Source organism: Denticeps clupeoides, chromosome 16 (assembly GCF_900700375.1).
Source record: "Denticeps clupeoides chromosome 16, fDenClu1.1, whole genome shotgun sequence".
Lineage (NCBI taxonomy): Eukaryota > Metazoa > Chordata > Actinopteri > Clupeiformes > Denticipitidae > Denticeps > Denticeps clupeoides.
In genome coordinates this window covers 18,040,063-18,064,926 of record NC_041722.1, presented here as the reverse complement: position 1 = coordinate 18,064,926, position 24,864 = coordinate 18,040,063, and the positions used below count along the sequence as shown (strand labels likewise).

The window sequence follows — 24,864 nt, the reverse complement described above, 5'->3', positions numbered from 1 at the left end:
TCACAGCAACAAAACTAACTAAAGTCACTTCAATTTCCGAAGAACAAGTCACACGGAGTACAGAGTACGGTGCTTTATTTTTTTTTACCAACACAAAACAAACATTCATCTTTGACCATGAAATATAAAAAGAAGACATTGTGGAAGAAACAGTAGCCCTGTCTGCGCATTTCGGATGGAGTCTGGCAGCAGCTCTGTGCCTGAGAGGGGGTTTTCACTGCCGGGCAGGGCTAACCTTAACACTCGTTTCCTGATCTGACAAAGAAAAAGAAAGAGAGGCTGAAAGGCTGACTGTTGTTCTCTTTGGCTCGGCGGAGTAACACGGCGCAAGATGGGCTATTAAGAAAATGAACCCCTTAATCAGCATCGCCGTGGTTTGAGGATGAAGCGCCGCAGAAGAACAGCGAACTGGCCCTGGTCAGTGGTTCTTGGTCAGAAACAGACTTCGATCAAATGCCTAAGCTAAAACAAAACCAGTAACTATTATACAAGGATCATTCGTAAGCCTATTTTTAAAGAGACACAAGTTATGAATGTTGGGAGGGAACTGGGATCAGCCGGTTTGCTTTAAAAACATGTCGCCTAAAGCCACATTCAGTCAGATTTTTCAAATTCGATAGAAAAGACAAATACAAGGGCAATGCCACCAATAAGCCTGGATTGCATTAACAATTAAAAACGTGGGCGCTAGGGTTAATATGATCTAGGGCAATTACGACAAAACAGTGGACGTTTTTACACACATTCAGTTCGGGGGGCAAAAAGGACAAAGTGTCTCCCATTTTTTTCCAGGAAGACAAGCGCAGGAAATATATGAATACAGAAAAAGAAAGAACTGTGGATGGGTGGCCACCTCTCAACACAACACAAACCACGTGACCTCTGCCCATCGCTGACCCGGTAAACGTCACACACGGCAACCACGACCCCCCCCGGTGTCAGAGGAAGCCCCACTCCCAGCTGGAACATACGGTGTGTCGGGTTTAATTCTAGGCCTTCGCGTTTGAGGAGTTTGGCTTTTCACTGGAGGATGGCCTCCCTGGTTTCGGGGAGTTTCATGGCCAACAGGCCCCCGCACACCAGCGCGGCGAAGGAGAGGATGATGGGGATGATGCGGGTGATGCCCACGAACTTGCTGAAGATGAAGGTGCTGATGATGGCCGCCAGCTTGCATATGCCGTTCAGGACGCCGAACGCAGTAGCCCTGCAACACAAGCGGTTCGACTTGGTTCATCCAGAGTCTCCGTCTGAACACAGGCACGTGGTCATGTGATGCTCACACACCTCTTGTTTGCTGGGTAAAGCTCTACTGTTATGACTTCGATTCCGTTCCACGCGGCCGAACTGGCAGCATAGAAGAGGCACTGGAAGGTTATGACAGCACCCGGACTAAAGCAGACGAAGAGGAAGAACGTGCAGCCAGCAGAGACGAGCATGGAGCCACCTATCACACACACACAAAAACAACACCTGCGTACAGAAATCATATTTTGGAATATGTGAATTATGAACATCCGTCTGCCACTCACCTATCATTTTGATTCGTCCCATCTTGTCCATGAAAAGAGCTGATATGATGTTGCCAGGCAACACGGCCAGGCTCCCGAGAAAGCTGACCATGTAGATGAGGACGTCGTTCTCCTCCTCGAAGTTTAAGTGGCAGCCTTTCTTCGGGTGGAGGAACGTGGTGTTCTCCATCCTGCAGTCAATGAACTTCTCCTGCCACAGGTCTGCAGAAACCACAGCAAAACATGAAGTGCAGCAGGAGCCCAGGAACTCCTGCAGCCAGGCACGCCGCCACGCCCGATCCTCACCCGTGTTGTAGAAGACGGTGTTCTTGATCGTGCAGTTCTCGAAGAATGTTTCTGTCGACCTGACGTCTTCAAAGTAGCAGTTTTCAAATAAAGAGTCTTCAAACTTCACAGATTTGATCTCCATATCTGAGAACCTGGAAGATCACGTTCATTAAAAGTAAAGCAATTAGCAGCAATGAAGGGGCAAAGCATTGGAATAAAAAAAAAATGTATTCCCTGAAGTCTATGTGGCCGTAGACATTTTAAAGTTGCAGTAATATTTGAAGGCAATACAGAACGATTAAAATGATGAAGAGAAAGAAAACTGAATAATGTTTGGTGGCTAATTTTTGTACACAAGCTGTACCTAAACCTGGATCCTGGATCCTAACTGTCCGTGAGATTTTTAATTCAGATTCAGGAACGGGGCATGAAAATGGAGAAGAGCAGGACTACCAGCGAACCTGTCATGGATGTATTCTCCCTCTTTATGGACCTGGTTTGCCAGCGTGAAGTTGAAGTGAAAACGCTCAACCTTTTCCCGGTGAAACACCTTCGTTTTGGACTCGTATTCCTCAAACTGCATATATTTCACCATGTCTGGGAACCACACTGACAGGCCGTAATAGCTGAAAATAAAGTTGTGCAAGATTGGAAACAGTCACTTGATCCGACCTCTTATGATGTCACCCAATGTCTGTCATCGCTGTATCTACCTGAACGCCAATGTGAACCAGATGATGGCCAGAAATAAGCCATTAAGCCTCATCGTTGGTCCCGCCAAGGACATCATATTCTTCATGACCTGTTCAAAAGGCACAAAATGCAATCCTCACCACCCAGAAAAAGCTGCAGCGGCGTGAAACACAAGTCCTCCAGACTTCTGACGTACCTGCTTGACCAGAGTCACCTGCCTGACCATGAACCTCTGGAACGCGGTACCCGTCTCACTCTGGATCTCTATGAACTCGTCCTCCTGGTTCTCCTGTGGCATCTTGAGTTGGGAGACCTGTGAGCGGGAGAAGGGTGATGATGGGATGGGCGATGGTCGAGTTTGTGGACCGTGGTCGAGTCATGCGGTGGCTTACGGTGAAGACCCGCTCTGGCTCGCCTTTCGCCTTCCAGTTGGTGTCATGGACCTGCCTCAGGATCATCCAGGCCTCGTCATGCCGGCAGCTCTGAAAACCACACCAGCATCAACAGTTTCTAAATGATATGAGTTTGCATATCAAATCAATTGAAATGAAATTATGAACTATGTTTTAAAACCAACAGAAATAAAAATAGATACCTTTGTTACATTTATTATATTCTACACACTTAAAATACATGTAAATGAAATGATATTTAAATAAATGTTTTATGAATAACTGAACCAAAGAATTAAAATGTCAGAATTTATATTAAAACTGTCACAATTTAAATAAAATTACTTTTCAGTTTACGTTGGAAATTAAAATCATAGCAGATTTAAAAATGACATTCACAATGGCAGTTATGCAGAGATGGCTGAAAGTAACCCTGACTTGGAAGACACACTCATACACACACACACACACACACACACACACACACACACACACACACACACACACACACACACACACCTCCAGAAGGTAGCGTGGGCTTTCTGGCATGAAGAACAGGCCAATGAGGGCAGCCAGGGCAGGCAGGAAGGCGACCAACACAAACACCCTCCAGCTGTGGAACTGGAACTCTGTCCCAATGCTGAAGCCCCAGCCTGCAATGCAACAGGAAGTTGAGCTCCCCGCCACCACCACCGCTGTGCATCCCTGCAGACAGGCCGCTAATGAGGGGATGATAGCGCTAACGTCGGCAGAGGGCCTACCGTAATGAGGGATGATCCCCCAGGCCACAAAGGAGGCGTAGAGGCCTCCAAACATCCAGAACATACAGAGCCAACTCAGGTGCTCCCCACGTTTGTCCATCTGGAGGAACTCGGAGAAGTACGTGTAGACGATGGGAACCGAGCCTCCAATGCTGCGAGGCAGTGGAAAAAAGAAGAGCAAATAAATCTGTCACCTCGGATCCTCAGACGAACAAAAGAGCTTCATTCTGACACAGACGAGCAGAGAAGATCTTCTGACAGCTCCATTCTTCTGGAGCTAACCCATCTCTTTGATGAATGGTACACGTTCTGCAGATGTGCTGTTATTACTGACCCGGGACTCATCATCATTCCAAACACATGGAGGCCCAAGTGTTTGGTTTCAGACAGTCCCGCCCTGTGGCCTGAGAACCTCAGAGAAGCACATCCAGCAGGTCTGTAACACATCTGAAAATCAGGATTTATCTATGTTGGTTTTGGAGTCCTTTAATTGAGTTGAATAATTTCGGTAAAGGAGAAATTTTGTTTTTCCTGCCAATTGAAAGACTGTTGCAAATTGTTTCTAAATATATTTAAATGAAAAAACTTCTACTGTCTTTAAATACTGTAAAACTAATAAAAAATAAGACTGTCGGAAACTTTTCTGAAGAAGGTTTCACAAAAAGATGTGCATAGAATTTTTGTTCCTTTTGTTACAAACACTACATGCATGTTTCAGAATCTGCTGGAAAAAACAACCCTCACCCAATCCCGGAGCAGAGCCTGAAGAAGATGAAGAATCCATATCCTTGAGCAAAGGACGAGAGGAAGGCGAAGATGCAGTTGATGGCCAGGGCGTAGATCAGGCACTGGCGACGACCCAGCTTGTCTGCCAGCCCACCCCAAACAAACGCCCCCATCATCATCCCTACAAACACTATCAAGCCTGGAGACAGAAACACACACACACACACACACACACACACACACACAGCGTCATGTGTAAATAAATAAGACTGAACCAGAAGACCACAAAGTCCCAGGTCCAAACCCCACTTACTACCATTGTGTCCCTGAGCAAGACAGTTAACCCTGAGTGTCTCCAGGGGGGGACTGTCCCTGTAACTACTGATTGTAAGTCACTCTGGATAAGGGCGTCTGGTAAATGCCATAAATGTAAATGAAGGAAGCTTTATTTCTGCTGTTCTGCTGTAGTGCAGGACTGTAACCACAAGATGGCGCTCAGTAATCTGACTGGCAGGCGTCTTCATTCACAGAGTGATTTTACTTCGGGCAGCATACCTGTACATAACTAATACTGCTTCTTAAAGGGTGATTTAAAAAAAATAAACCCAGTGAGAAACTGCGCGACTAATGTCTGGCTATACAGCATCCTTCATAACCAGCCTAGGCAGTGGCGTGCATGCCAGTAATAATAAAAAAAAAAGCCCAGTTTGGGATATTTCATTCAGTGCGGCTTATATCTCCTCCCCCACTGCGGTGGTTGTACTACACACGGCTAATTAAGCAAGTTAGGATGATTAACCGGCACGTGGACAGGTACCGGGAGGTCTCCTGCAGATTAGGGCCTTGTGCTGCGGTCTCTTTTTCCCCAAACACACTTCAAGAAGGACGTTTCCTAACACATTAAGACGCCCAACGTGATCTCGACAGCATGCACTTTGTGTGGATCTCCAACACTGGGCAAGATGGCAGTGTGTGTGACAGAGATACACCAAAAAAAAAAACGCTTTCTTAATTTTACATTAAATACTCCTGCAATATTCACGACTAGCCTTTCCTTCAAGTCTTCTCCTTCTAATATAATACCTTTATCCTTATCTTAATAACTTTATCTTTATTTTGCTTCAGTATCATGGAATTGCAATCTCACTTTGAGCACCAGATGGCAGTGTGATGGGACTGATGTTTCAGATTCAGACGCCCCTTGATATGGGATATGGGGGCTGACACCATGCCTATTTTAAAAATGAGAAATAAACGCATCTTCACGTACCCAGCATGCCCTTGTCAGCGTTGGATAAGCACATGTCCTTCTCAGCGCTGGGCAGCACAAAGCCCACCACGAAGCACTCGACTCCGTCCGCCATGAGTGCCAGGCCCAGCACCACAAACAGCGTCCACTGGAAGCGGCCGTGGCCACAGTCTTCCATGATGTTCTCGTACTGCTCGGGCAGCTGCTCCTCCTCCTCTTCTCCCGCCGAGCGGGCCTTCTTCCGAGCCTCGGCCCGGGCGGCCCTCTGGGCGGCCTTGATCTCGTCGGGGTGCGGGATGCCCTGGTACTCGCCCTCGTACATCTGGTCGTCTTCGTCGTGGCCCTCGGTGGCATCGCTGCGCGCGTCCTCGTCCTGGGGCGGGTAGTCCGTCTGGTAGCCGTAGCCGTCGCCCTGACCCCCTCCCCCGTACGTGTAGGTCTGGTCCCCCATCCCCTGCTGGTTCACGTTGTTCTGGTAAGGGTCGTCCATGACGACACTACATCAACATAGTCTCTCTGAGTTGCACCAGGCAGGAAAGTGCTGGAGAAAGGGCTGGAGCGAATTGTCCTCTCCCGTCTCGGTTCAACTCATTTACTCTTCATGAGGTTCTGTGCATAGCTGCGTGCTGGACCTGGAAAAATGTGGACCATTGTTTATTAAAAGACTGGGTTTACTGACTCAAGAACCTTCAGGACATCAACCAGTCCAGTTTCAACACATCTACTCAGTCGAGGAGCTTTTTCTGACTATTTATACGCTATAGAACAAGACTGAAGACTCAGAACTATGGAATGTCTTACAAACCAAATCAAAAAGGCTCTTCAAAGCAGTGACCTTTTGCTGTGATGACAGTATCTCAGACTCTTGGGGGAGGTCTTTTCCAAAAGCCCTGAAAGATTTCCTATGCTGTGTTTCCTTCACTCGTGTTCACGATCGCCCATGGTGTCATGAAGAACCATTAAAGAACCAATAAAGAACCAATAAAGATCTAATACATTTTAATTATATCCCCCATTGCAGTCTCCGTAGACAGCAGGAACATCCAAACGTAGGTAACTGCTAAGCAGGCAGTCAGCACCACTCCCCTTTAATATCAAACCTCACTTTAAACTGGTCTTTAACCACCTCACAACCTTCCTTGGCAGATTTTACTCCATCTTCATCATGCCCCAAAAAAAAGGTCACGTGGGTCCGGATGTGTTCAGATCATAAAATCTCAGTTATTCTTTTCACCGTGACCACCACCTTGACTCAAACTACATTTTCATCACGCCGTCATGGCGTCTGGAGAGTAACTGATTCACTGGCTGCTCCCCCCGTACTGTAGATGGAGATGAGCCGGCGACACATAGTACAGAAAATAAAAAGTTGCAGTTGACAGTTTTGGCATAAACGGAGTGTGAGTTGGTGGTTTTAGACATGGGCCATTACTTTCATTTATTAATTTTCATAGTGATATGTGCCGATGCAACGGTGCTACCTACTCACTGGTTTGTTATTTGGCGCAAAAAGCGAAACATTACTGTACAAAGCGATTAATTCACAGGTTATTCACATATTCACAGTATGTTAAATATTTAGTTTGAACACCATTTGTAAGTCTTACACGTACAAACATAAAAAAAGGTTCGTTTTTGCCACTGTCCTGCTCAGTGACGGAATTATAAGCTCCATCTGCACCTCCCTCATGCTCTCCGGAGGATGACAGGGCCACACGGCTGTTACGCAACTTCCCGGCTCTTTTCTGCTGCAAATCATTTGAAATGTGTAAAAAAAGGTGAAGAGGATCTGCCGCTCGTCCCACTAAAGAATCGGTGCAGATTCACAGTGAGCCAATGAAACAGGCCCGGTCACATCCCTGAGGGAAAATGACGTCACCTGAGTCATGTGACTGGCCCGTGGGTGGCTGAACATGAACAGGGCAGGGCTTGTGTGATGTCATTGGCAGGAGACCAGTAACTGGAGGACATCCATGAAGGGCATGTGTGGTAAAAGTTCTGAGAACGCGCCGCCTTTGACGCCGTGTATGATTACAGATTTAGGGTTTATAGACTCATCCTGCCCTCCAACGGATGTCTGTATTCGGGTGGAGCGTTGCTCCCCGTGCACGGTGGTGCATGTTCTGCCCAAAATTATGTACCACACGATTCCCTTTGGGTACCAAGGCCTTGAAAAGAATAACAGAACTGACCAACTTGAATATTGTCACTGAATATTGGCACACACTGCAATTAAATGTCATTTATACAACTTAACAGTATTTCAGTGCCCATCGCCAATGGACTCTACCACAGACGATGGATCAGATAATAAATCCAAGCTTTACTGATGTAACACTTCCCCTAATTGGAATTTCTAAAAGTAACAACGAACACGAACACATCACTTACCACAATTGGCATCCCTCTGAGGTAAGATTTTCCTTAGTGTGGCAAAAAAGTGGGGGAAGAAGGGAGTGGCGGTCTGAGAACGCGAGCCCTACATGTCACCTTACCGGAGCGGCGCGCAGCAGAGCGAACGGATTAGGATGCGACCTCGCGATCCCCGCGGCTCATCCCCTGTGGATCTCCCTGCGCCTGTTGCATTCAGAGCCAATGGTAGCGTCCAGGCCGGCTTACAACACGCACGCACACACACACACACACACACACACACACTACTGCAGAACTACTGTACAGTCAAAGCATGAAGGGAGGCTGCAGGACTCATGCCATGTTATCATGCTGATATTGCTCATGAGCCACACACACACACACACACACTACTGCAGAACTACAGTCAAAGCATGATGGGAGGCTGCAGGACTCATGCCATGTTATCATGCTGATATTGATCATGAGCCACACACATACACACACACACACTACTGCAGAACTACAGTCAACGCATGATGGGAGGCTGCAGGACTCATGCCATGTTATCATGCTGATATTGATCATGAGCCACACACACACACACACACACACACACACCTGACCTGTTCACATAACATTCATGAATCTGGACTGTGGGAAGAAAAACAGTTCTCTGTCCTCCACAGTTCGAGCAGGGGCGGGTGATTTGTGGCTGAGTTGGCGGGGACGGCCATTTGGCCCGTGCCAGCAGAGCAGCGCGGCATGTCGAGTTGCATGACCGGTAATCCAGCTTCTCAGTCGAGTGGGACGCCGCGGCCGCGGCCGCACGACCCGCGTGGAACTTTCGGACAGATGGCTGGCCTTTAGGCTCATTCGGCGGGCCCCGCGAGCACGAAGCTCGCACTTTTCCCACACTGCACGGCCAATTAAACTGGCCGTGCACGCCAGGCTTCCTTAATCCGCTGTGGCGTCTCTGTGCCCTTCCTCGGTGACAAGCGAAGGTTTAACCGAACACATTGTGAATAATTCAGGGCACCATATAAACAGAAAAAAAAAAAAAACACGTTAATGCTGTGGGCACAGATGAATATTTGCATGTCCCACCCCCCCCCCACCCAGGTCTCTTGGATCTGTCTTCCACAGGACAGTATCGTGGAGAGTCGATGTACTGCACGGAGGAAAAGCTCCCTAATCCAGAGGACAGATAATTCTGGCGCAAAGCGGATTATCTCCCCCCCGAGCAGAGCCACGGGCTAAAATTAGATCAAATGTTCTCTGTCGTTCACTTCTGTCCATTAACCACCCGTCCCGAACCACACCCGTTAACCCACCCATGCATCTGTCCGACCGTTTCCATCCTGCAAAACTGGACTGTGCACCATGCACGGACATGCAATTTGCAATCCGCACTCAGTTATTATGAAGTAAGACCTTCATTTGTGCAGTTGTTTCTGCAATTGATCTGCATTTCGACAGCAGCGCTGACAATGCAGCATAACAGTGGGATGGATTTGGAGCGGTTGCGTAATCATCGGCGCTGCACTGTGGCCCTGAGCTCTCGGAAAGCGGACAGCATTGTCCTGTACGTAGCGTGCGTCGTCCTTTATCCCGCCGGCCATGTCCTCTGTCAGGGGGGGATTATTCCTGCCGGTGGACACACGGACAGGCATCAGCAGACGATTTTCAAGAAAAGCCTGAGAGGAAGAATGCTTTTGTTGTGAAGTGGGGACATTAGAGGGGACACGGGGAGATGTAGTGGGAATTGCCTTCCTGCACCCCGTAGGCCTGGAGAGTATTCCAACATCTCGTCTGCTCTCCCCTAATTGAAAGGGAGAGATGTGTGGAGGTAATCCCCCGGTATTGGATGAATGGCACCTGGAGGCAGAGGTAAAAAGGGGCCGGGCCAGCGGTGACCTCATCAAATTCCTATTCGGGAGATTTGGAGGCAAAAAAAAAAAAAAACGGCCATGTCTAGCAGCCTGCTTGTTTAATCACCAGACAGACTCAAACCACAGACGGCATTCCCAGCGGTCTGAAAGGACATGCCACAGACTGGTCCAGGTTAAATAAAACGTGGAGGGACCAGGGGAACAAATAAAACTTATTAAACAAGCAAAACACACATGCGCAAGGAAGAAGCCTCAGGACTGAGAGAGGAGAGACTGTCGGCAGGTAAATCAAATCTTGCCAGAGGGGGGGGGGTTTGATGCTATGAAATTACGACTGTGGACGTTTAAAGGATAAATACGCCACCTAGCGTCTCTTTGGTGTCAATGCATTCAAACTGTGAACTCTTTACTTGTAGTGGAAATGACCAGAGAAATAGATAATATTTTGTTTAATATATATTCTACATATTACAATTATAATATATTTATTACCATGTATGCTGTTGGGGTGTGTGTGTGTGTGTGTGTGTATATATGCCTACCCAACAGCTTGCATTAACAATTTTCTTCTGATCAATATGACATTATCAAACAATATCAAAAAACGAGGACATTTCCAAATGAATGAAGTTTGATGGGTTTGGTTCTGGAAACCCAGCAACGTTTCCCACTTGTGGTTGGTGTCCATCATTGCCAAACCCCAATGGCAAGTACTTCTCCCGGCATGTCCTTTAACACACAAAATCTCTTTTGTCACCAAACAAAGCCGGCAATGTCCTCCTTTGTGCCGTGCTTGTTTCTTAGTCTCTCTCGTTTGGCAGCAGAAGAGTCCGACAGGGCCAAGGCGTCACGTTGAAATTCCCCCCACGTCTCTTCTCTTGGCCGTCGCCGGCATGTTCAAGTGCTGCTCAGCGAGACAGAAAAAAACAGTCTCCGATCTCCACTGCTTCCCTGTCTACCTCCAGCAGTGAAAAGGTCTCGGTTTAACAAACATCTAGAATCCCATAAATAAAGAATGAAAGAAAAAGAAAGAGGATCTTGCAATAAATGTCTCCAGAACTGGAGACCCAAGATGTTGATGGGTCTATTATATCAGATATTTGTAAAGAAATGAATTCAACTCATCAATGAAAATTGATGTAGTGGCCCTTTAGAATCACGTTTAAGTTCAGTTCAGATCGTCCCAAGGCCCTTGTCTGAAGCTGAGTAACTTTGAAACATCTCCGTCGCTCCACGGCGTTCCGAGGCTGTGGGCGGGGCCTGGAGCACGGTAGCCCCGCCCACTGGCCTGTGGGTTGCCTGTAGAAACGCGAAGCTGCCGCTGGTTCCGCACGAGTTTTTTTTTTTTTTTTTTAAACCAAAACTTCCCGGAGCTGGACCGGCATGTTCGGGAGTACGTCCCCGCTCTGACCTCCGCGGCGTGCAGGTAAGGGTCTTACGTCGGGCTGAGGTAAAAACAAGAAGCTCATTCGGGCGCGGAGTCGCTTCGGCGGCGGCGCGAAGCCCTTTTGTCCCTCGGCGTTTCAAAAGAAACGTTGCGCTCGAATCGATTTCGGACAAGGAACGCGCGCAGGACCGAACGGACTGTGCAACCGAGTGAGAAAACACCGTGTCCGGACAGTGCAAAGTGCGAGAAAAAAAAAAAGACTATTTCCGTAGGGGTTCAAAGGTCGTCCTCACGTAAAGGGGTTCGTGGTCGTCCTCACGTAAACAAACCGGACGTCGGGCTCATGACGGCCACTTCGGAAATAACGGAGCGCATCGTCTCCTTCACCTGGAGTGCATCGCGGCGCTTTAATGACTCCCTTTTTTTTCTTAGTTTCACGTTTTATGTAAAACTTTAGAGGTCCGGGAAACAGGAAGTGGCAGACCCCGGCCGGCGTTCGGCCGAGGCACCTGACCTGTGGCCGGCTCCGCCCACCGGCGCTGACGTCAGACGCCTCTTATCTTGCCCTGTGTCTGCAGGCGCAAGGGCCATATTTAGCCTTCGGTAATCAGCCCTCTGTAGGGGACAGGCCGGGAGCCCGTAACTGGTGACGGTACCTGTGTCTCTCCGTGGCCTTTTCCATGTGGAGGTGAGAGGGTTCCGCGGGACCCACGGAGCTCTCAGGTGAGGCGTAGGTAAGTGGCTGGTGGTCGGATAAGAGCCTTTATCTTCGGTTGACCCCGATGTCGGTGTTGATGAGCTGTTATTGAAGTAAAATGCTTCATTTTGGTCTTGACATTTATCGGTGTGAGTTCCCGAGAGTTTACTTTCTTCCTTTGGCTGTTCAGACACCTTCAGCGTAAAAAAAAAAAAAAGATCTGGATTATTTCGGGGTGTCCCCGGAGCCCATCCCCGGAAAGCGCCCCATTGTGCGTCAATGGGAGGTCGGGGCGGGGGCGTGGGGGCTCGGCAGGAGTCGGAAGGCCAAGCGCCGCGGCGTGATTACGGCCCGTCCTTCAGCGCTGCTCCTCATTTCCCACCAGGCCCCACCGGTATTGGGTTTCGGTCTGGACGCGGCGAGTTTCGCACGGAGACCTCTCGGGCCCTTTTCCTCCTCCTTGATTTTGTTAATATTATTGTAACGCAGTCTTATTATCTTATTATTAATTCTCGCTCTGTGAGACTCCAACTTGCCCGGAGAGGTTAGTAACTGTGCCGAGTGGGGACGGGCGAGTTAAACATTAAACCGTTCCTGCTTTTTTTTTGTTCAAACAGACCCCCCCCCCCCCCCCCCCCCCCCAGAGCGAACACAGCCAGTCGCCCGCGCCTGACACCGTCCCCCGGAGACCCGACACTCAGCACGATCGGCTTTTAACTCTCTGCCGCGTCTCGCGGGGGGGACGTGTCCGTGTGATCAGACCAGAGAGGGACTCTCCGTGCCCGGAATCATTACGGCCGGCGTCCCGGCCCGACGCGCTTTCGTGCCTCTGGGGCGTTGGCATGGGGATCAGAGCAGCTCGAGGTCCGCGCGGCCACCCGATAGGAGGGCCTTAAGATAAACAGGGTTCACAGCCGCGGCGGGGTAGGCTACGGTTACACCACCAGAGGCTCATGGGTAACTGGTAGCGCCTCGGTCTCATGTGTCACAATGGGCCGGCTGTATTAGGTAGCGCCGCTGCGTGAATGGAGAAGTATGAGGTCGGTACGTCCCGACTCTTGATCCCTGTGTTTTCCTCCTGGAAAGCCGACCTCTGGTATGTACGAACACTCCGATCACGACGCTGTTATGGAAAAGTTGTGTGTGTGTGTGTGTGTGTGTGTGAAAGAAGCAGCAGCGGCGGCGGCGCTGGTGTCCCCTTTCGGCCTGTGTCCTCCCTCAGGCGCTTGAGTTTCAGAATCGCATGCCTGGAAGAGGTGGGTCGTGCCTCCAATGAAACCAGCCACGTTTCCCGCGGCGGAATAAAAAAAAAAAACTGAGCGCCGGTCTCGCTTATTGTCACCCGCCCAACGAATTCAATCTGCCTCCGGACATCGGCACAGGCCGCTGGAGTCTCGGCAAATAAAGAGTGATGCCGCTGGGCCGCCGTACCATTACGACCGCCGAGAGGAGCTGTGAATGATTATCTTATCTTTTCCCCATCTTTGGATGCAGAAAAAAATGGGCCGATTTGAGCGACTGGTGCACACAGTGAAATGTGTCCTCTGCATTTAACCCGTCACCCTTGGTGAGCAGTGGGCAGCCATGACAGGCGCCCGGGGAGCAGTGTGTGGGGACGGTGCTTTGCTCAGTGGCACCTCGGTGGATCGGGATTCGAACCGGCAACCTTCTGATTATGGGGGCCGCTTCCTTAACTGCTAGGCCATCGCTGCCCCTATGATCGCATAGTAGCCTAGCGGGTAACACACTCGCCTATGAACCAGAAGACCCAGGTTCAAATCCCACTTACTACCATTGTGTCCCTGAGCAAGACACTTAACCCTGAGTGTCTCCAGGGGGGGACAGTCCCTGTAACTAATGATTGTAAGTGGCTGTAAATGTAAATTCTGTTACGAAGGCCTTGATTATCGATGCACCGAGATGCATCCCATCAATCTTTCTACATCGCTTCACACGATGTTTTCGAATGCATGAGTGAGATGGGAGTTACGGCCTCCTTTAAACGGACGTCTGGACCAGGCACTTTTCTGACGTTCGTGGGGTCATGCGAGCGCGGTCTGAACGGCGGACGTTTTTTTCTGCTCATTGGAGCAGAACCTGCAGCCGTGCGTTCAGATGCAGCCACAAAGCGCAGCAAAAAAAATGAGCCGAGAGGGCGTTCATTTTGAACGTCCGTGTGGACGAGGCCGGACTCGTACTCGGAGAGGCACTACTTTTTTTTTTTTAGTTTTTTGCCGCCACCAGAAAATCACTCGGCGCTGCATCGATTTCGACCCGTCCACGTCTGCATCGCGATGCATCAATTATACGATTCATGTGAACACCCCTAGTGCTGCGTAGAGCTCCTGCACATCAGACCTGGACCATGGAGCGATGACCCGATCTGATGATGGTGGACGGTCTTGTTGATGACGTGGCATCAGGAGGTACAAGGAGGGCCATGCCCTCTTTCAGCAGTTAGATTGAGAAAAAAAAAGGCATCAACAATGGCTTTGAAGAAGAAAGTGAAGTGATGCACAGCACACGGTGCACACAGTAAAATTTGTCCCCTGCATTTAACCCATCACCCTGAGGGAGCAGTGGGCGGCCATGACAGGCGCCCGGGGAGCAGTGTGTGGGGACGGTGCACCTCGGCGGCCCTTCTGATTACGGGGCCACTTCCTTAACCGCTAGGCCACCACTGGTTTGAGGAAGACGAGATGTTCAAGGATCTGATGATGCCGGATAACACATTCTACAGACTGGAGACATCTCTTGGTTCCATTGCTTTGAGGGTGGGATTTAATGACAGCTGCAGTATGCATACTGTATTGAATCATTGCCGGGTGACTGTGGACACGATTCTGCTTGAACCACTCTCGCTTCTTCTGGTAGAGGGGGTTACGGTACGCTTCCCCTTTCAAAAATCCCGTTGTTGATACATCCGCAGACCCGAAACGAAAGCCCTGAGCTGAGCAGGCCTGTCTGCTTCAGATGGAAGCCTCTCCAGGGATCCAGGGAACATCTGCTCCAGCACTGCGGCAGAAGATGCTGAACGTCCTCCGCTGTTACTGTTCTGGAGGAGGCATTACAGCGTGAATAAGGCCTCGTTTGAGTCTGTTCAGCTGCATGGTGACGTTTATGAGGTTGATTTGGTTTCATAAGGCATTCAATCTGTCACATCACAGACTGATGTTATCATGTCATGTTTATCATCAACTAGCTCTTTGTTGGGTGGTTTGTGAAGTTTTTGATCAAAGGGAAATAGCTGCTTTGAGCAGCTGGTTAAAGGAACTGTCTGGAATTGTGAATATTTCACCTATCGACTTCACAAAAGCTGTAAGAAACTGATGGGGGGGAATATTTTTGTTAATAAAATAAAAACAATTCATCCATCAGAACACCTGCATGTTGGTGTTGGTAGTGGGCGTGGTCATGTTTTTGTACAAGGGATATTAGGAGTGTAGAGAACGAAGGGAAGGGGAGGAGAAAGGGAGCAGATGGATGCTGCGCTACACCTGGCTACATAACGTACTGCTTAAATAGTCCCGAATCAGGAAGTAGGGTGTGCGACAGCTGTCAATCATGCCTACAGACCCTTCCCCTTTTTAAACATTGTCTGAAAAATAATCATTAAAGTCCACCTTGTGGGTGTCAAAAATAATGATTAAAGTTTGGGTGGGTAGTTAGTTCCTCCTCAGCGAGATACTAATACTCCCGACTGAAATCAGCCTCAGCATGCGCTCGTGGGTCATGGGCTGGACAGACGTGCCCAGATTAAGACATTCTTCCTGTTGCAGCATTCTTGACAAATCTTCCGATTTAGTGTGCATCAGCTGCTGAAGGCCAGAGATCCTGTTGTTACCAGTTACATGCCATCATTTGAAAATTGCACAGTGTGTGTGTGTGTGTGTGTGTGTGTGTGTGTGTGTGTGTGCGAGAGAGAGAGGGGGGTGTGCATGGTGAATAAGGGACCCTGTGTGTTTGTGTGTGAGTTTGTCTCAGAATGCTGTTTCCGTTTCAGGTGGGAGGATGTATGTAGTGAAGGAGCAATGTTTTTTGCTTTGCAAAAAGGAAGTCACTACCTTTCTCTCTTTTTTTTTTTTTTTTTCCCCCTCAACCAATCAGCCAATCAGCTTCCTCCGTTGCCTGTGCTGTGGAAATTAGTTTCCGCTGCTTGGTGTGTTGACGTGCTGTTGAAATGTAAGCCATGAAAAAGTGTGTTGAATGCACTGTTTCAGAGTTTCAGACAAAAAAAGTCTTTAGTATTTAGTCAGAATTAATCATGACTTATTCTAATCAACGAAAAATGATGACATTTTAGTCAGTGAAAACTGGATTTTAGTTTTTTTTTTTTTTTTATTTAACCCAGTTAACACAGTACAAGGAGCTAGTAGAACAGAAAAACAACGTTTTATTTCACATTTAAAACAATATGATCGTATTATATTATTGTTACCATATATATAATATATATATATTGAATACTCTATAATACGCATTCATCCTCCTGTTTTTCAGTCATATTCTGAAAGTATGTCTAAAGATTGCTCTGTCAAGATTTCTCCCAGCCCACTGATAACCCACCACAAGTATTCTGAAGTCTAAGTAATGAGGAAGTGACATCATCTGTGTGACCAGATGGGAGACACAGGAATCATAAATCCTGAAGTACTGCGTCATTGAAAATGAAGAGACATTTTTGTATGGTTTTTATTTCACATTTTTAAAATCCCATTTAGCCTCGTTTTTATTTGTCAACAACATAACATTATATATTTGTTTTAGTTATCGTCACATGACCAGCATTTATGTTGCATTTCGTCTAGTGACATCAGTACTGAGTTGTGAAAACGCAGGTACAGTCTGAATACTTTTAAGCTGTGCTAAATGGTGGGATATTGAACTGTAAGTCATTCTAGGTGAGCGCGTCCGGTAAACGTTACTGACGGGCCCTGTGGCGAAAGGAGAAGTGGGTGTGCCGCATCTCAGCAGGTGGCCTCTTCACTTTCAGTTCTGCTACGGTTCTTAAGGCAAGAGGATTAGCGCATGTGTATTATTAGAGTCTGATCTTCCCTCACCCTCGTCCCGTTAATTCCCGCAGTAGTCGGTTAGGGCCGGGAAATATCAGATTTTCGTTGCCGCGCAGCTTGATCGCTCCATGCCTAGGGACTCCCTTTGTCTCTGCTCTGCTTGCCTCTTTCCATTCATTATTGAGCCAGGATGTATTCTGATCCCTGATTGGAGCGATCAGGCTCATGACAGTTGATTGACTTTTCGCTGTGACACACAAAGAGGCGCATCTTATCTGTTGGGTCACATCCACACGTGATTTATTAAATGAGTGATGTTTGAGTGGGCATTAGGTTATGTTGCTGCTGCTCAGGACCCCGGTCGCTGTAGACGCGTTGACAAAAAGCCTGTTGTGATCCACATTTGGCCCAATCAGCACATTCTTCAGCTGAACTAGAGAAGCCGAAATCAGCCCGACTCTCTCTGGCCGTTCCCCTTTTCCTCGCTCATCTGATACGGCATCTCCATTAGCCAGTAATGTCCCCAGCCTCGTCCTTGATGGAGACCACAGTATCCAAACTATTGACCCTCAACTGGTTTTGACAACAGATAGATGAATCAAGCAATGCAAACTTACAAAAAGTATGTGTATTTTATTTTAATACATAGTGAACAATGCTTTATATTTTATTCAAAATCATTCAAAATTTGTCAATCCTTTTGGCACCAACAAAAAAAACAACTTTTTGCTCGAAGTGTTGAATTGTAGCCTTGAGCCAAGGCGTCACCAACAGTCATCATCATAACCCGAAAAACATCAAATACACTACATTTATATTTTTAACTTCTCACAGCAATGAGGACTTAGTGAAGCTGTGGTTTCGTAATACTCTAACACAGTTTTGCCTAGTTTATCTTCTTCCATGCTTTGGAGGTGAACACCCAACGATTCACCCTTGCCTACCGTGCTGTGATTATTATCATCTTTGCTTCCACACTAACTGTTATCGGTCCTAAAAAAAAAAAAAAAAAAAAAAAAAATCAGTCTGCATGAAAACTGGCCGCCAGAAGAGGTGCCACTGGGATATCTGCTTTCACGCGCTGGTAATGCTCTGTTGGGCAGTGTCACGGTAAATACGGGTGAAGTACAGGGTCACAAACAGGGCCAATGCATAGTGCCATGTGACAACATGACAAACAGCATGCCGGGGATAATATGGATATTGAATTTGTCTGCTGTGCATGGGCACTGTTAGGCTTCCCGTAAGCCGACTTAAGGCGTCTTGTACTGTTTAAATTTCTTTGTTTTTGCTAATATATGACATTTTCTGCCTTTTCTGCCTAGTGTCCAGTGTCATGAAACTGAATCCACACCAAGCTCCGCTATATGTAAGTATTACATTTGTTCATCTAAACCTGCTCGTCCAGATATGGAATTCTTACATTTACAGCATTTACCAGACGCCCGTATCCAGAGCGACTTACAATCAGTAGTTAAAGGGACAGTCCCCCCCTGGAGACACTCAGGGTTAAGTGTCTTGCTCAGGGACACAATGGTAGTAAGTGGGATTTGAACCTGGGTCTTCTGGTTCACAGGCGAGTGTGTTACCCGCTAGGCTACTACCACCCTAACTTCTTGATGTCTGCCCGTGAGGAAGAGGCTCGAGACGGCCCCGCTACTTGTTAAAGGCCAACATGATCCTCAGACGCTCACTTACTCCAATAAAGCTGGAGGCTTCATTCCGATCTGATCGTGAACCTCCTGCTTTCTGCCTGGCATCAAGCCGTCTCTCAAGTCACTCTGTCTCTAAACTCATTTACTTGTGCGAAAATTAAAATAGGAGTGTGGCTGACTTGTCACAAAATGCAGGACGTCATTTGCTCCTGTGATTTATCCCTTGGGGACAGCGATGAGTTTCACTCTGCCGATAGAATTTCTCACAGCGAGACATTTTCCTTTCCAGAATGATTAAGCGGTCCAGAAATGTTAGCTCAGCTTAGGGACAGTAGTCTTTTTATTTATTATAAGCAGATGCAAAGGAAATAGTTGAAAATGACACTGTAGTAAAACCAGCCAAAGTTACTGCGTTTTTTTCTTCGACTTGGTTGGGCTTTGACTTTTGCACAGCTCGCGGAACGAGAGCCAAACTTACAATGCTGTTCCGGAACCAGCGCTGTGGTATCGAAAAATGTGCGACCAGCAGTGACCTCACTCATGACCTCCCTTGACCTTTCCTCATCTTTGTCAATGGGGCAGACATATCAGTGGGTCCACCGTCAGTCATGCATCATCACTTTGGGAATTGTGATCATCACCACCAAGGAACTGTGTTGTCATGGGAACAGAGGAATAACAATGACCGGGAAGGGGGGGGGGTAGTCAGTCAGACGAAGTAAATGATTTAAATTCTGATTACTGTGCGTGAAGGGTGATTTATGTAAATTAGTGTTCAGAAGCACCGTGCTTGTTGCTGCAGGGGAAGTGTCTCCTGACCGTGCAGCTGTGCGAGACTGAACTGGCCGAGGATGCGGACTGCGCCGACTTTTACCTGCTGTTCACCGGCAGCACTCAGAGGCACCTGACGAGCACCCGACGGGCCGACCATGCCACCCTGCACGCCGTGTGTCCAGGTGAGGCGCCCGCACAGGCCTGAAGGACCACCAGGAAAGAGCCTCTTGACTCGTGTAGGATATTAAATTCACAAATCCGGTCCATAATTTGAAATTCTTTTTATTCTTTCATTTCACGAGGCACAGACCTCAACATGGTTATTTTTATCTGATCAACGTTTGGTCTCACGTTCCAATTATGTACAGAATTATAATAATTTGGAAATTTGACTGAACAATACGGTTCCGGTCAACATAAAAAAAATAAAAATGTGCGTCTCCTCCATCACGTGGAGGGAAGCCGACTCGCGGCCGGCGCTGCGCAGATTATCTCATTAAGGGCTCAGGTGGATTGCGTGCCGCAGGGGAGTCGCAGTGCGGTTCCTAGGCAACCGGCCGCTGACTTTCACACCTGGATACGCGTTACTTCTGCTTGTTTGGTGAATGAGGCCTGGCCGCGGTGGAGAGTCTGACCTTCCCTCTCCATCGTGGCCTGTCGGTCAATAATTTACCTGCCCGTGAGGTGGTTCGGAAGTGGGCGGGCGACTGTTGGAAGGAATGTCGTTTTCTTGGTCGTGGGGACCTTTTGAGCGCCTTTTATGGTAATGCCCTTTCCAGAAAATCCAATTTGGTTTGCTTTTCTCATTTCCTCGAACACATCTGTGTGTGTTACGCCTTTTCTGCCCGGCAACAACCGATAGCTTGAATTCTGGCCTTGAGTTAGTAAGAACAAGTTAGAAGATGATTAAACTGGGAAGGGCGTTTTATTGATGCTACGCCCTCGTCCAGTATGTGTCTCTTCCCCGAGGCCAGGCTTTTCTTCTGCTGTTCACTGCTGCCCGGTATGAATGATAATTACAGTCATTTTCAGTCACGTTGTGTTCACGTTGCCTGGCCGCCACCCACAGTGCCACCTTCGGTCTGCCCACCTTATAACAATTTTATAATATATCGCGAGCAACTCTACACATACGGCGTAATACAGGTGAGCAGTACTGTTATAAGTACTTTTTTTATTTAAATAACTAAATAAAATAAGCCAGCAAATTATATATATTCAGGGCCGAACACTGACAGTTTTATTTTTCTTTTAAGATTGTGATCAATCCTCAATTTACTTTCCAAATCTTTTATATAATAACTAATATAAATTTAAACACATCTGTTGTTGGCTGTTTAAAATATTGCACAATGCTGCATTTTGCATGCAGCTGCTAATTATGCCTTTATGAACGTGTTACTATGGACTAAACATCAGTTTTATATTTGTAATTATTTTTATTAGCTCAGCCTAATTGTCCAAAATATATAAACCACAGACCATTTCTCTGCGTAAAGCGACAGTTGCTACATCCCTACGTTACGTAAACCCAGAGGAGAGTAGGAGTGACCTGTGACCTTTGCTCTGGCCTCCCAGTCGGGCCTTATGGGCTGCAACCGCTGTGAAACGGGTGCCGGCCGCAGTCCTCGCCGCTGCAGCGCGTGTCGCAACCGCCGATCTTCAGCGGGTTGTGTAGGCCGCACAGGCCCCGGCGCTCTGCTCCAGATAATGGCCCTGGCAGCCGCAGCTCCTCTGCCCGTCGCTGACGTCTTTTTCCACATTACACGGCGCTCTGCGGTGCGTCGGGTGCGAGGGGGAAACTTTTTCTCCCGGCGCAGCTATATTTTTACAGCCGGCCATGAGCGCTCATAATTTCATACTGCCGCGCGTTCCACTTAACGTTTCATTTCTGCTTAAAAATGATTGTCGAGGCCTTTCCTCATCCTGCCGTTCAGCACCGCTGGCATTTACCCTCCGTATCTCTCCACCCTCCGCAGCCCACAACTGCTGTGAATCCGTGCAGGTCTCCCTGTGCCTGTCCACGGCAGGTGGCCCGGTGGCCCAGGTGGCCCAGGTGAGCTTCAGGTTCGTGCAGGACCTGGTGTTCGACATGGCCCAGTTCCTGGTGAGCGCCGCCGGCCAGGTGGACGGCCTGGACGGGGTTCTGCTGCTGGATGAATGCCACATACCGCTGCTGGAGTGTGAGCGGTTGGACCGGGGCTTGGCCCTGGCCCTCCGACACCTGACGCTGCCCGAAGACTGGCGTCTGCTGGGGAACGGCACAGGTGAGGTCACCAGACTGCAATGCTACCGTTTCACTGGAGTACATACTAGCAGGGGTGGGCAAACTACGGCCCACCAAATATAACCTAAATCATAGTTATGAATGCATTCGTTTGTGCCGTAGCACGTTCCACCAGGTGGCACACTAGGTGCTGACAGAGCCGAAGATCTTCGCCCTGAAACGGACAGTACATGAGTGGTCAAGTGATTCATTTCGATGAGAGTGAAAATGAAGAGGAGGTGCGGAGTTGAAAGCGATTACGTTTTGTTTACACCAGCAATTAAAGAAATGTCTGGGGTGTGGGAAAACTTAATACATGTATAAATGGCCCATTTTTGGCAAAAAGCAAAAGAGCAGCATGCGAGTAATGTGGAGAGCCTTTGCTGAACCCGGAAAAAGAAACGTTCATTCTGGCTGGAATAAGAGCTTTTTATTTGTACAAGATGGTAGGCGGACTCACTATAACACGCCCACTTTTTCCTTAGCAACAGCAACACTGTTCTCGCTAAAAGAGAATGTAAATACTGAGACTGTAATGTAATATTAAGATTTTTTTTTTTAATCAGTTAAATTTTCCAAATTCAGCTGTAGTGCAGTAAATTACAATTATCATCAAATTCAAGATTTGAATCTTTTCCCATTTTATCCTTTTACTCAAAGCCGTTGTTATTGTTGAAGATGGCGCCGGTAGACAGGTGACGGACCGCTGCACACTTCCGAAGATGAAAGATAAAATGATATGTGACACCAGCATGACTGTGAAGTTCCCGTCTGCCTTTATTCCCGGTGATCCGTCACATTCGGGCTGGGAATTTCACAGCGCTCCGTACCTGCATGCATATATACGCGTTGGTTGTTGTGGTGTAAAACCCTGGGCGGTTTGGCCGCGGCATGCTGTGATAAGCTCTCTGGCCGAGCCTCTGGAGGTTTAGTCACACCAGACTTTAATTAGATGTTGCCTTTGAGGGTTTCTAAAAATGCCAGGGTTGGGACGGGGCGTGTGACTCCGCCTTCCTGTAAATCTCCGTGGAGGCGGAGTGGAACACCTTTCAAATCTTTTACACTGTGACATGCTTGGAAGTGGCCACGCGCCTCCTACTCTGCTCTTTGTGTCCTACAGAGGCGGAGCCCCAGGAAACCCTGCTGCACTTTGCCACGCGCCGCGGCCTCCACCGGGTGGCGTCCTTCCTCCTGAAGCTGCCCGGGGGGCGGGAGGCCCTCAGCCTGCCCAATAAGGACGGCGACACCCCTGTCAGCCTTGCTGAGAGCCGCGGACACCAAGCAATGCTGGAGCTTTTTAGGCGGTGAGTGGCCGACGCCCACGGCCTGACCTCCGACCCCTGACCTTGGGCTTCAGTTGGTCTGTTCCATGTCAAGCTAAACATTTATTATATACTTATTGCAGCTTGATGCTGCGATGCTTACAGTTTAATGGTGATTATTGAGATGATTCTGTATGAAAATTTGCTTAAAGAAGATTGTCAGGTTTTAAACTGCAGAATTTTATCGTTCACCAATGCCCTTTGGGAAAAGGGGATTAGGTTAATCAATGCTGGGTACCAGTGTATTGCTAATGTCTCACCAAAGAAAGCGTCACTAAATAAAAGTATTGTTATTTGTTGTACGATCTGTTACATGTCGCTCTGGTTCCCTCGGTCCAAACACATGGTTTATGTGTGTGCGTGTGTGTCTGTGGTTGCTGAGTTTATGCTTTTTGGCCCAAAATTGCAGGGATAAGCTGCAGCTTCCATGTAACTTTGGATGGATGGATGTACTGCATAATGCAACATATAATATAAAGTAAAAGTTGATGATTTGCACTGCTTTCCCCCTTCAAATCAACAAAAAGTTCCATTAAAGCAATAAGGAGTTTTTTTTTTTTTTTTTCCACCATGTGTGTAATTTAACAGTAAAATAGCTTTAAAATACATTGAGTAGGAAACCCCTTTTGACAGGTTGATATTAAAGTCTAGACTAGAGCCACAGCTGTTTCATGGCGGACAGGCGCGTGAGACGTGTAATCGGAACCCCCGGAGAGGTTAACGTTTCAGACCGGCCCTCTCCTTAATCTCCAGATGTCTCACGCCGTGGAACGCGGCGCGTCCGAAGCGCGCAGAAGCCCCACGAGGCCGGTTTCCAGCCTTTCGGGGTCACTCGCTCGGGAGTTAATGATTGTGGGGTGGATCGACCCGGCGGTGTCAGTTCAACCGAAGCATGACGAGCCTGCCCCGATTATACCAGGTTTTCACAGACGCCCTTATCCAGAGCGACTTACAATCAGTAGTGACAGGGACAGTCCCCCCCTGGAGACACTCAGGGTTAAGTGTCTTGCTCGGGGACACGATGGTAGTAAGTGGGATTTGAACCTGGGTCTTCTGGTTCATAGGTGAGTGTGTTACCCGCTAGGCTACTACCACCCTCATCCACGTGCTTCACCCTTGTAGTCCAGTTTTTTTAAGTTTGCTCTGTGTTGTCACCCCGGAGGGTTGATGTCACTCCGAAGCCTGTAGTGACGTCAGCGTGTTTGGGGTGTTCCGTCGATATTTGCTCTTGAGCAGACCCACTCCACCCAGCATTACACAACCAGCTCCGGTTCCACGTCGCGCCCTCGGCCGTCGCTGTTGGGCTCGGCTCTCGAATGTCACCGCCGGACACGATGACATGCAATGGCGGTGCGGCAAGAGTTTTGCGCGCGAGTGTTCGGTGAGGATCAAGCCCATATGGCCGCGGCGAGCGTGCGCTGCGTGGGTGCGTCACGTGACCGCAGATCCTCACAGAGCTTCTTGTTTGTGTGTGTGTGTGTGTGTGTGTGTGTGCGCAGGGCGGAGACGGCAGAGGAGAGCAGGACGGACACGCTTCGCCAGATCTCCTCGGGTGCCCGCGTGGTGCAGCACCACCCGACTCTGAACACCTACACCCTCTCGGTGGGCGCCGCGCCCGGCGAGGACGCGCCGAGCCTACAGGCCGACGTGCAGGAGCTGTGCCATCTGATCGGGTGCCACGCCGAGAGCAAGGTGAGCCGCCGGGCTTCCCTCTCCCTCTCTACCGCTGACCTGGATTTAAAAACTTTATTTTATTTTATTTTTTTTCCGCATCTGGTGCACATTTGCCGCGTCTCCTTTCGTAAGCAACAGTTTGCCGTTGGTGAGAGTTTAGAAGAAGAAGAGGTTAAGAAAGCCGAGGTTCCTGCTGAGGGAGAGGGGGTGTGCTGA

At 48.4% G+C, this 24,864-nt stretch overlaps 2 protein-coding genes across 13 annotated transcripts in view; one reads left to right on the top strand and one right to left on the bottom strand.

The window, feature by feature from the left end:
• Positions 1-58: 58 nt before the first annotated feature.
• Positions 59-8,200, bottom strand: sv2ba (synaptic vesicle glycoprotein 2Ba). Its single transcript, XM_028956638.1, has 13 exons — positions 8,009-8,200; positions 5,639-6,249; positions 4,387-4,567; positions 3,643-3,794; positions 3,401-3,534; positions 2,882-2,971; positions 2,686-2,802; positions 2,510-2,598; positions 2,258-2,422; positions 1,815-1,948; positions 1,530-1,730; positions 1,285-1,444; positions 59-1,204 (listed from the first exon to the last, which is right to left on the bottom strand). Exons 2-13 carry the CDS (start codon positions 6,105-6,107, stop codon positions 1,021-1,023), a joined length of 2,076 nt encoding a protein of 691 aa, XP_028812471.1. The 5' UTR covers positions 6,108-6,249; positions 8,009-8,200; the 3' UTR covers positions 59-1,020.
• Positions 8,201-11,220: 3,020 nt separating this feature from the next.
• akap13 (A-kinase anchoring protein 13) overlaps positions 11,221-24,864 on the top strand; it is a 46,313-nt gene continuing 32,669 nt past the window's right edge. For 8 of the 12 annotated variants that reach the window (XM_028956114.1, XM_028956113.1, XM_028956116.1 and 5 more), the window contains exons 1-6: positions 11,841-11,982; positions 18,283-18,326; positions 19,415-19,568; positions 21,366-21,653; positions 22,773-22,956; positions 24,474-24,666. In XM_028956114.1, the coding sequence (XP_028811947.1) occupies positions 18,294-18,326; positions 19,415-19,568; positions 21,366-21,653; positions 22,773-22,956; positions 24,474-24,666 (852 nt within the window). In that variant the 5' untranslated portion in view covers positions 11,841-11,982; positions 18,283-18,293. Of the gene's footprint in view, positions 11,288-11,839; positions 11,983-12,953; positions 13,042-18,282; positions 18,327-19,414; positions 19,569-21,365; positions 21,654-22,772; positions 22,957-24,241; positions 24,356-24,473; positions 24,667-24,864 lie in introns of those variants that run through there. The other 4 variants (XM_028956107.1, XM_028956108.1, XM_028956109.1 and 1 more) reach the window with 4 other exon arrangements.

Coding starts and splice junctions, on each gene's coding strand:
- sv2ba (XM_028956638.1), bottom strand. CDS start 6,107: ATGGACGACCCTTACCAGAACAACGTGAACCAGCAGGGGATGGGGGAC. Junction 3,795..4,386: donor AGGCTCTGCTCCGGGATTGG/GTGAGGGTTGTT, acceptor ACTGCCTCGCAG/CATTGGAGGCTCGGTTCCCA. Junction 2,423..2,509: donor TGGTTCACATTGGCGTTCAG/GTAGATACAGCG, acceptor CTTTATTTTCAG/CTATTACGGCCTGTCAGTGT.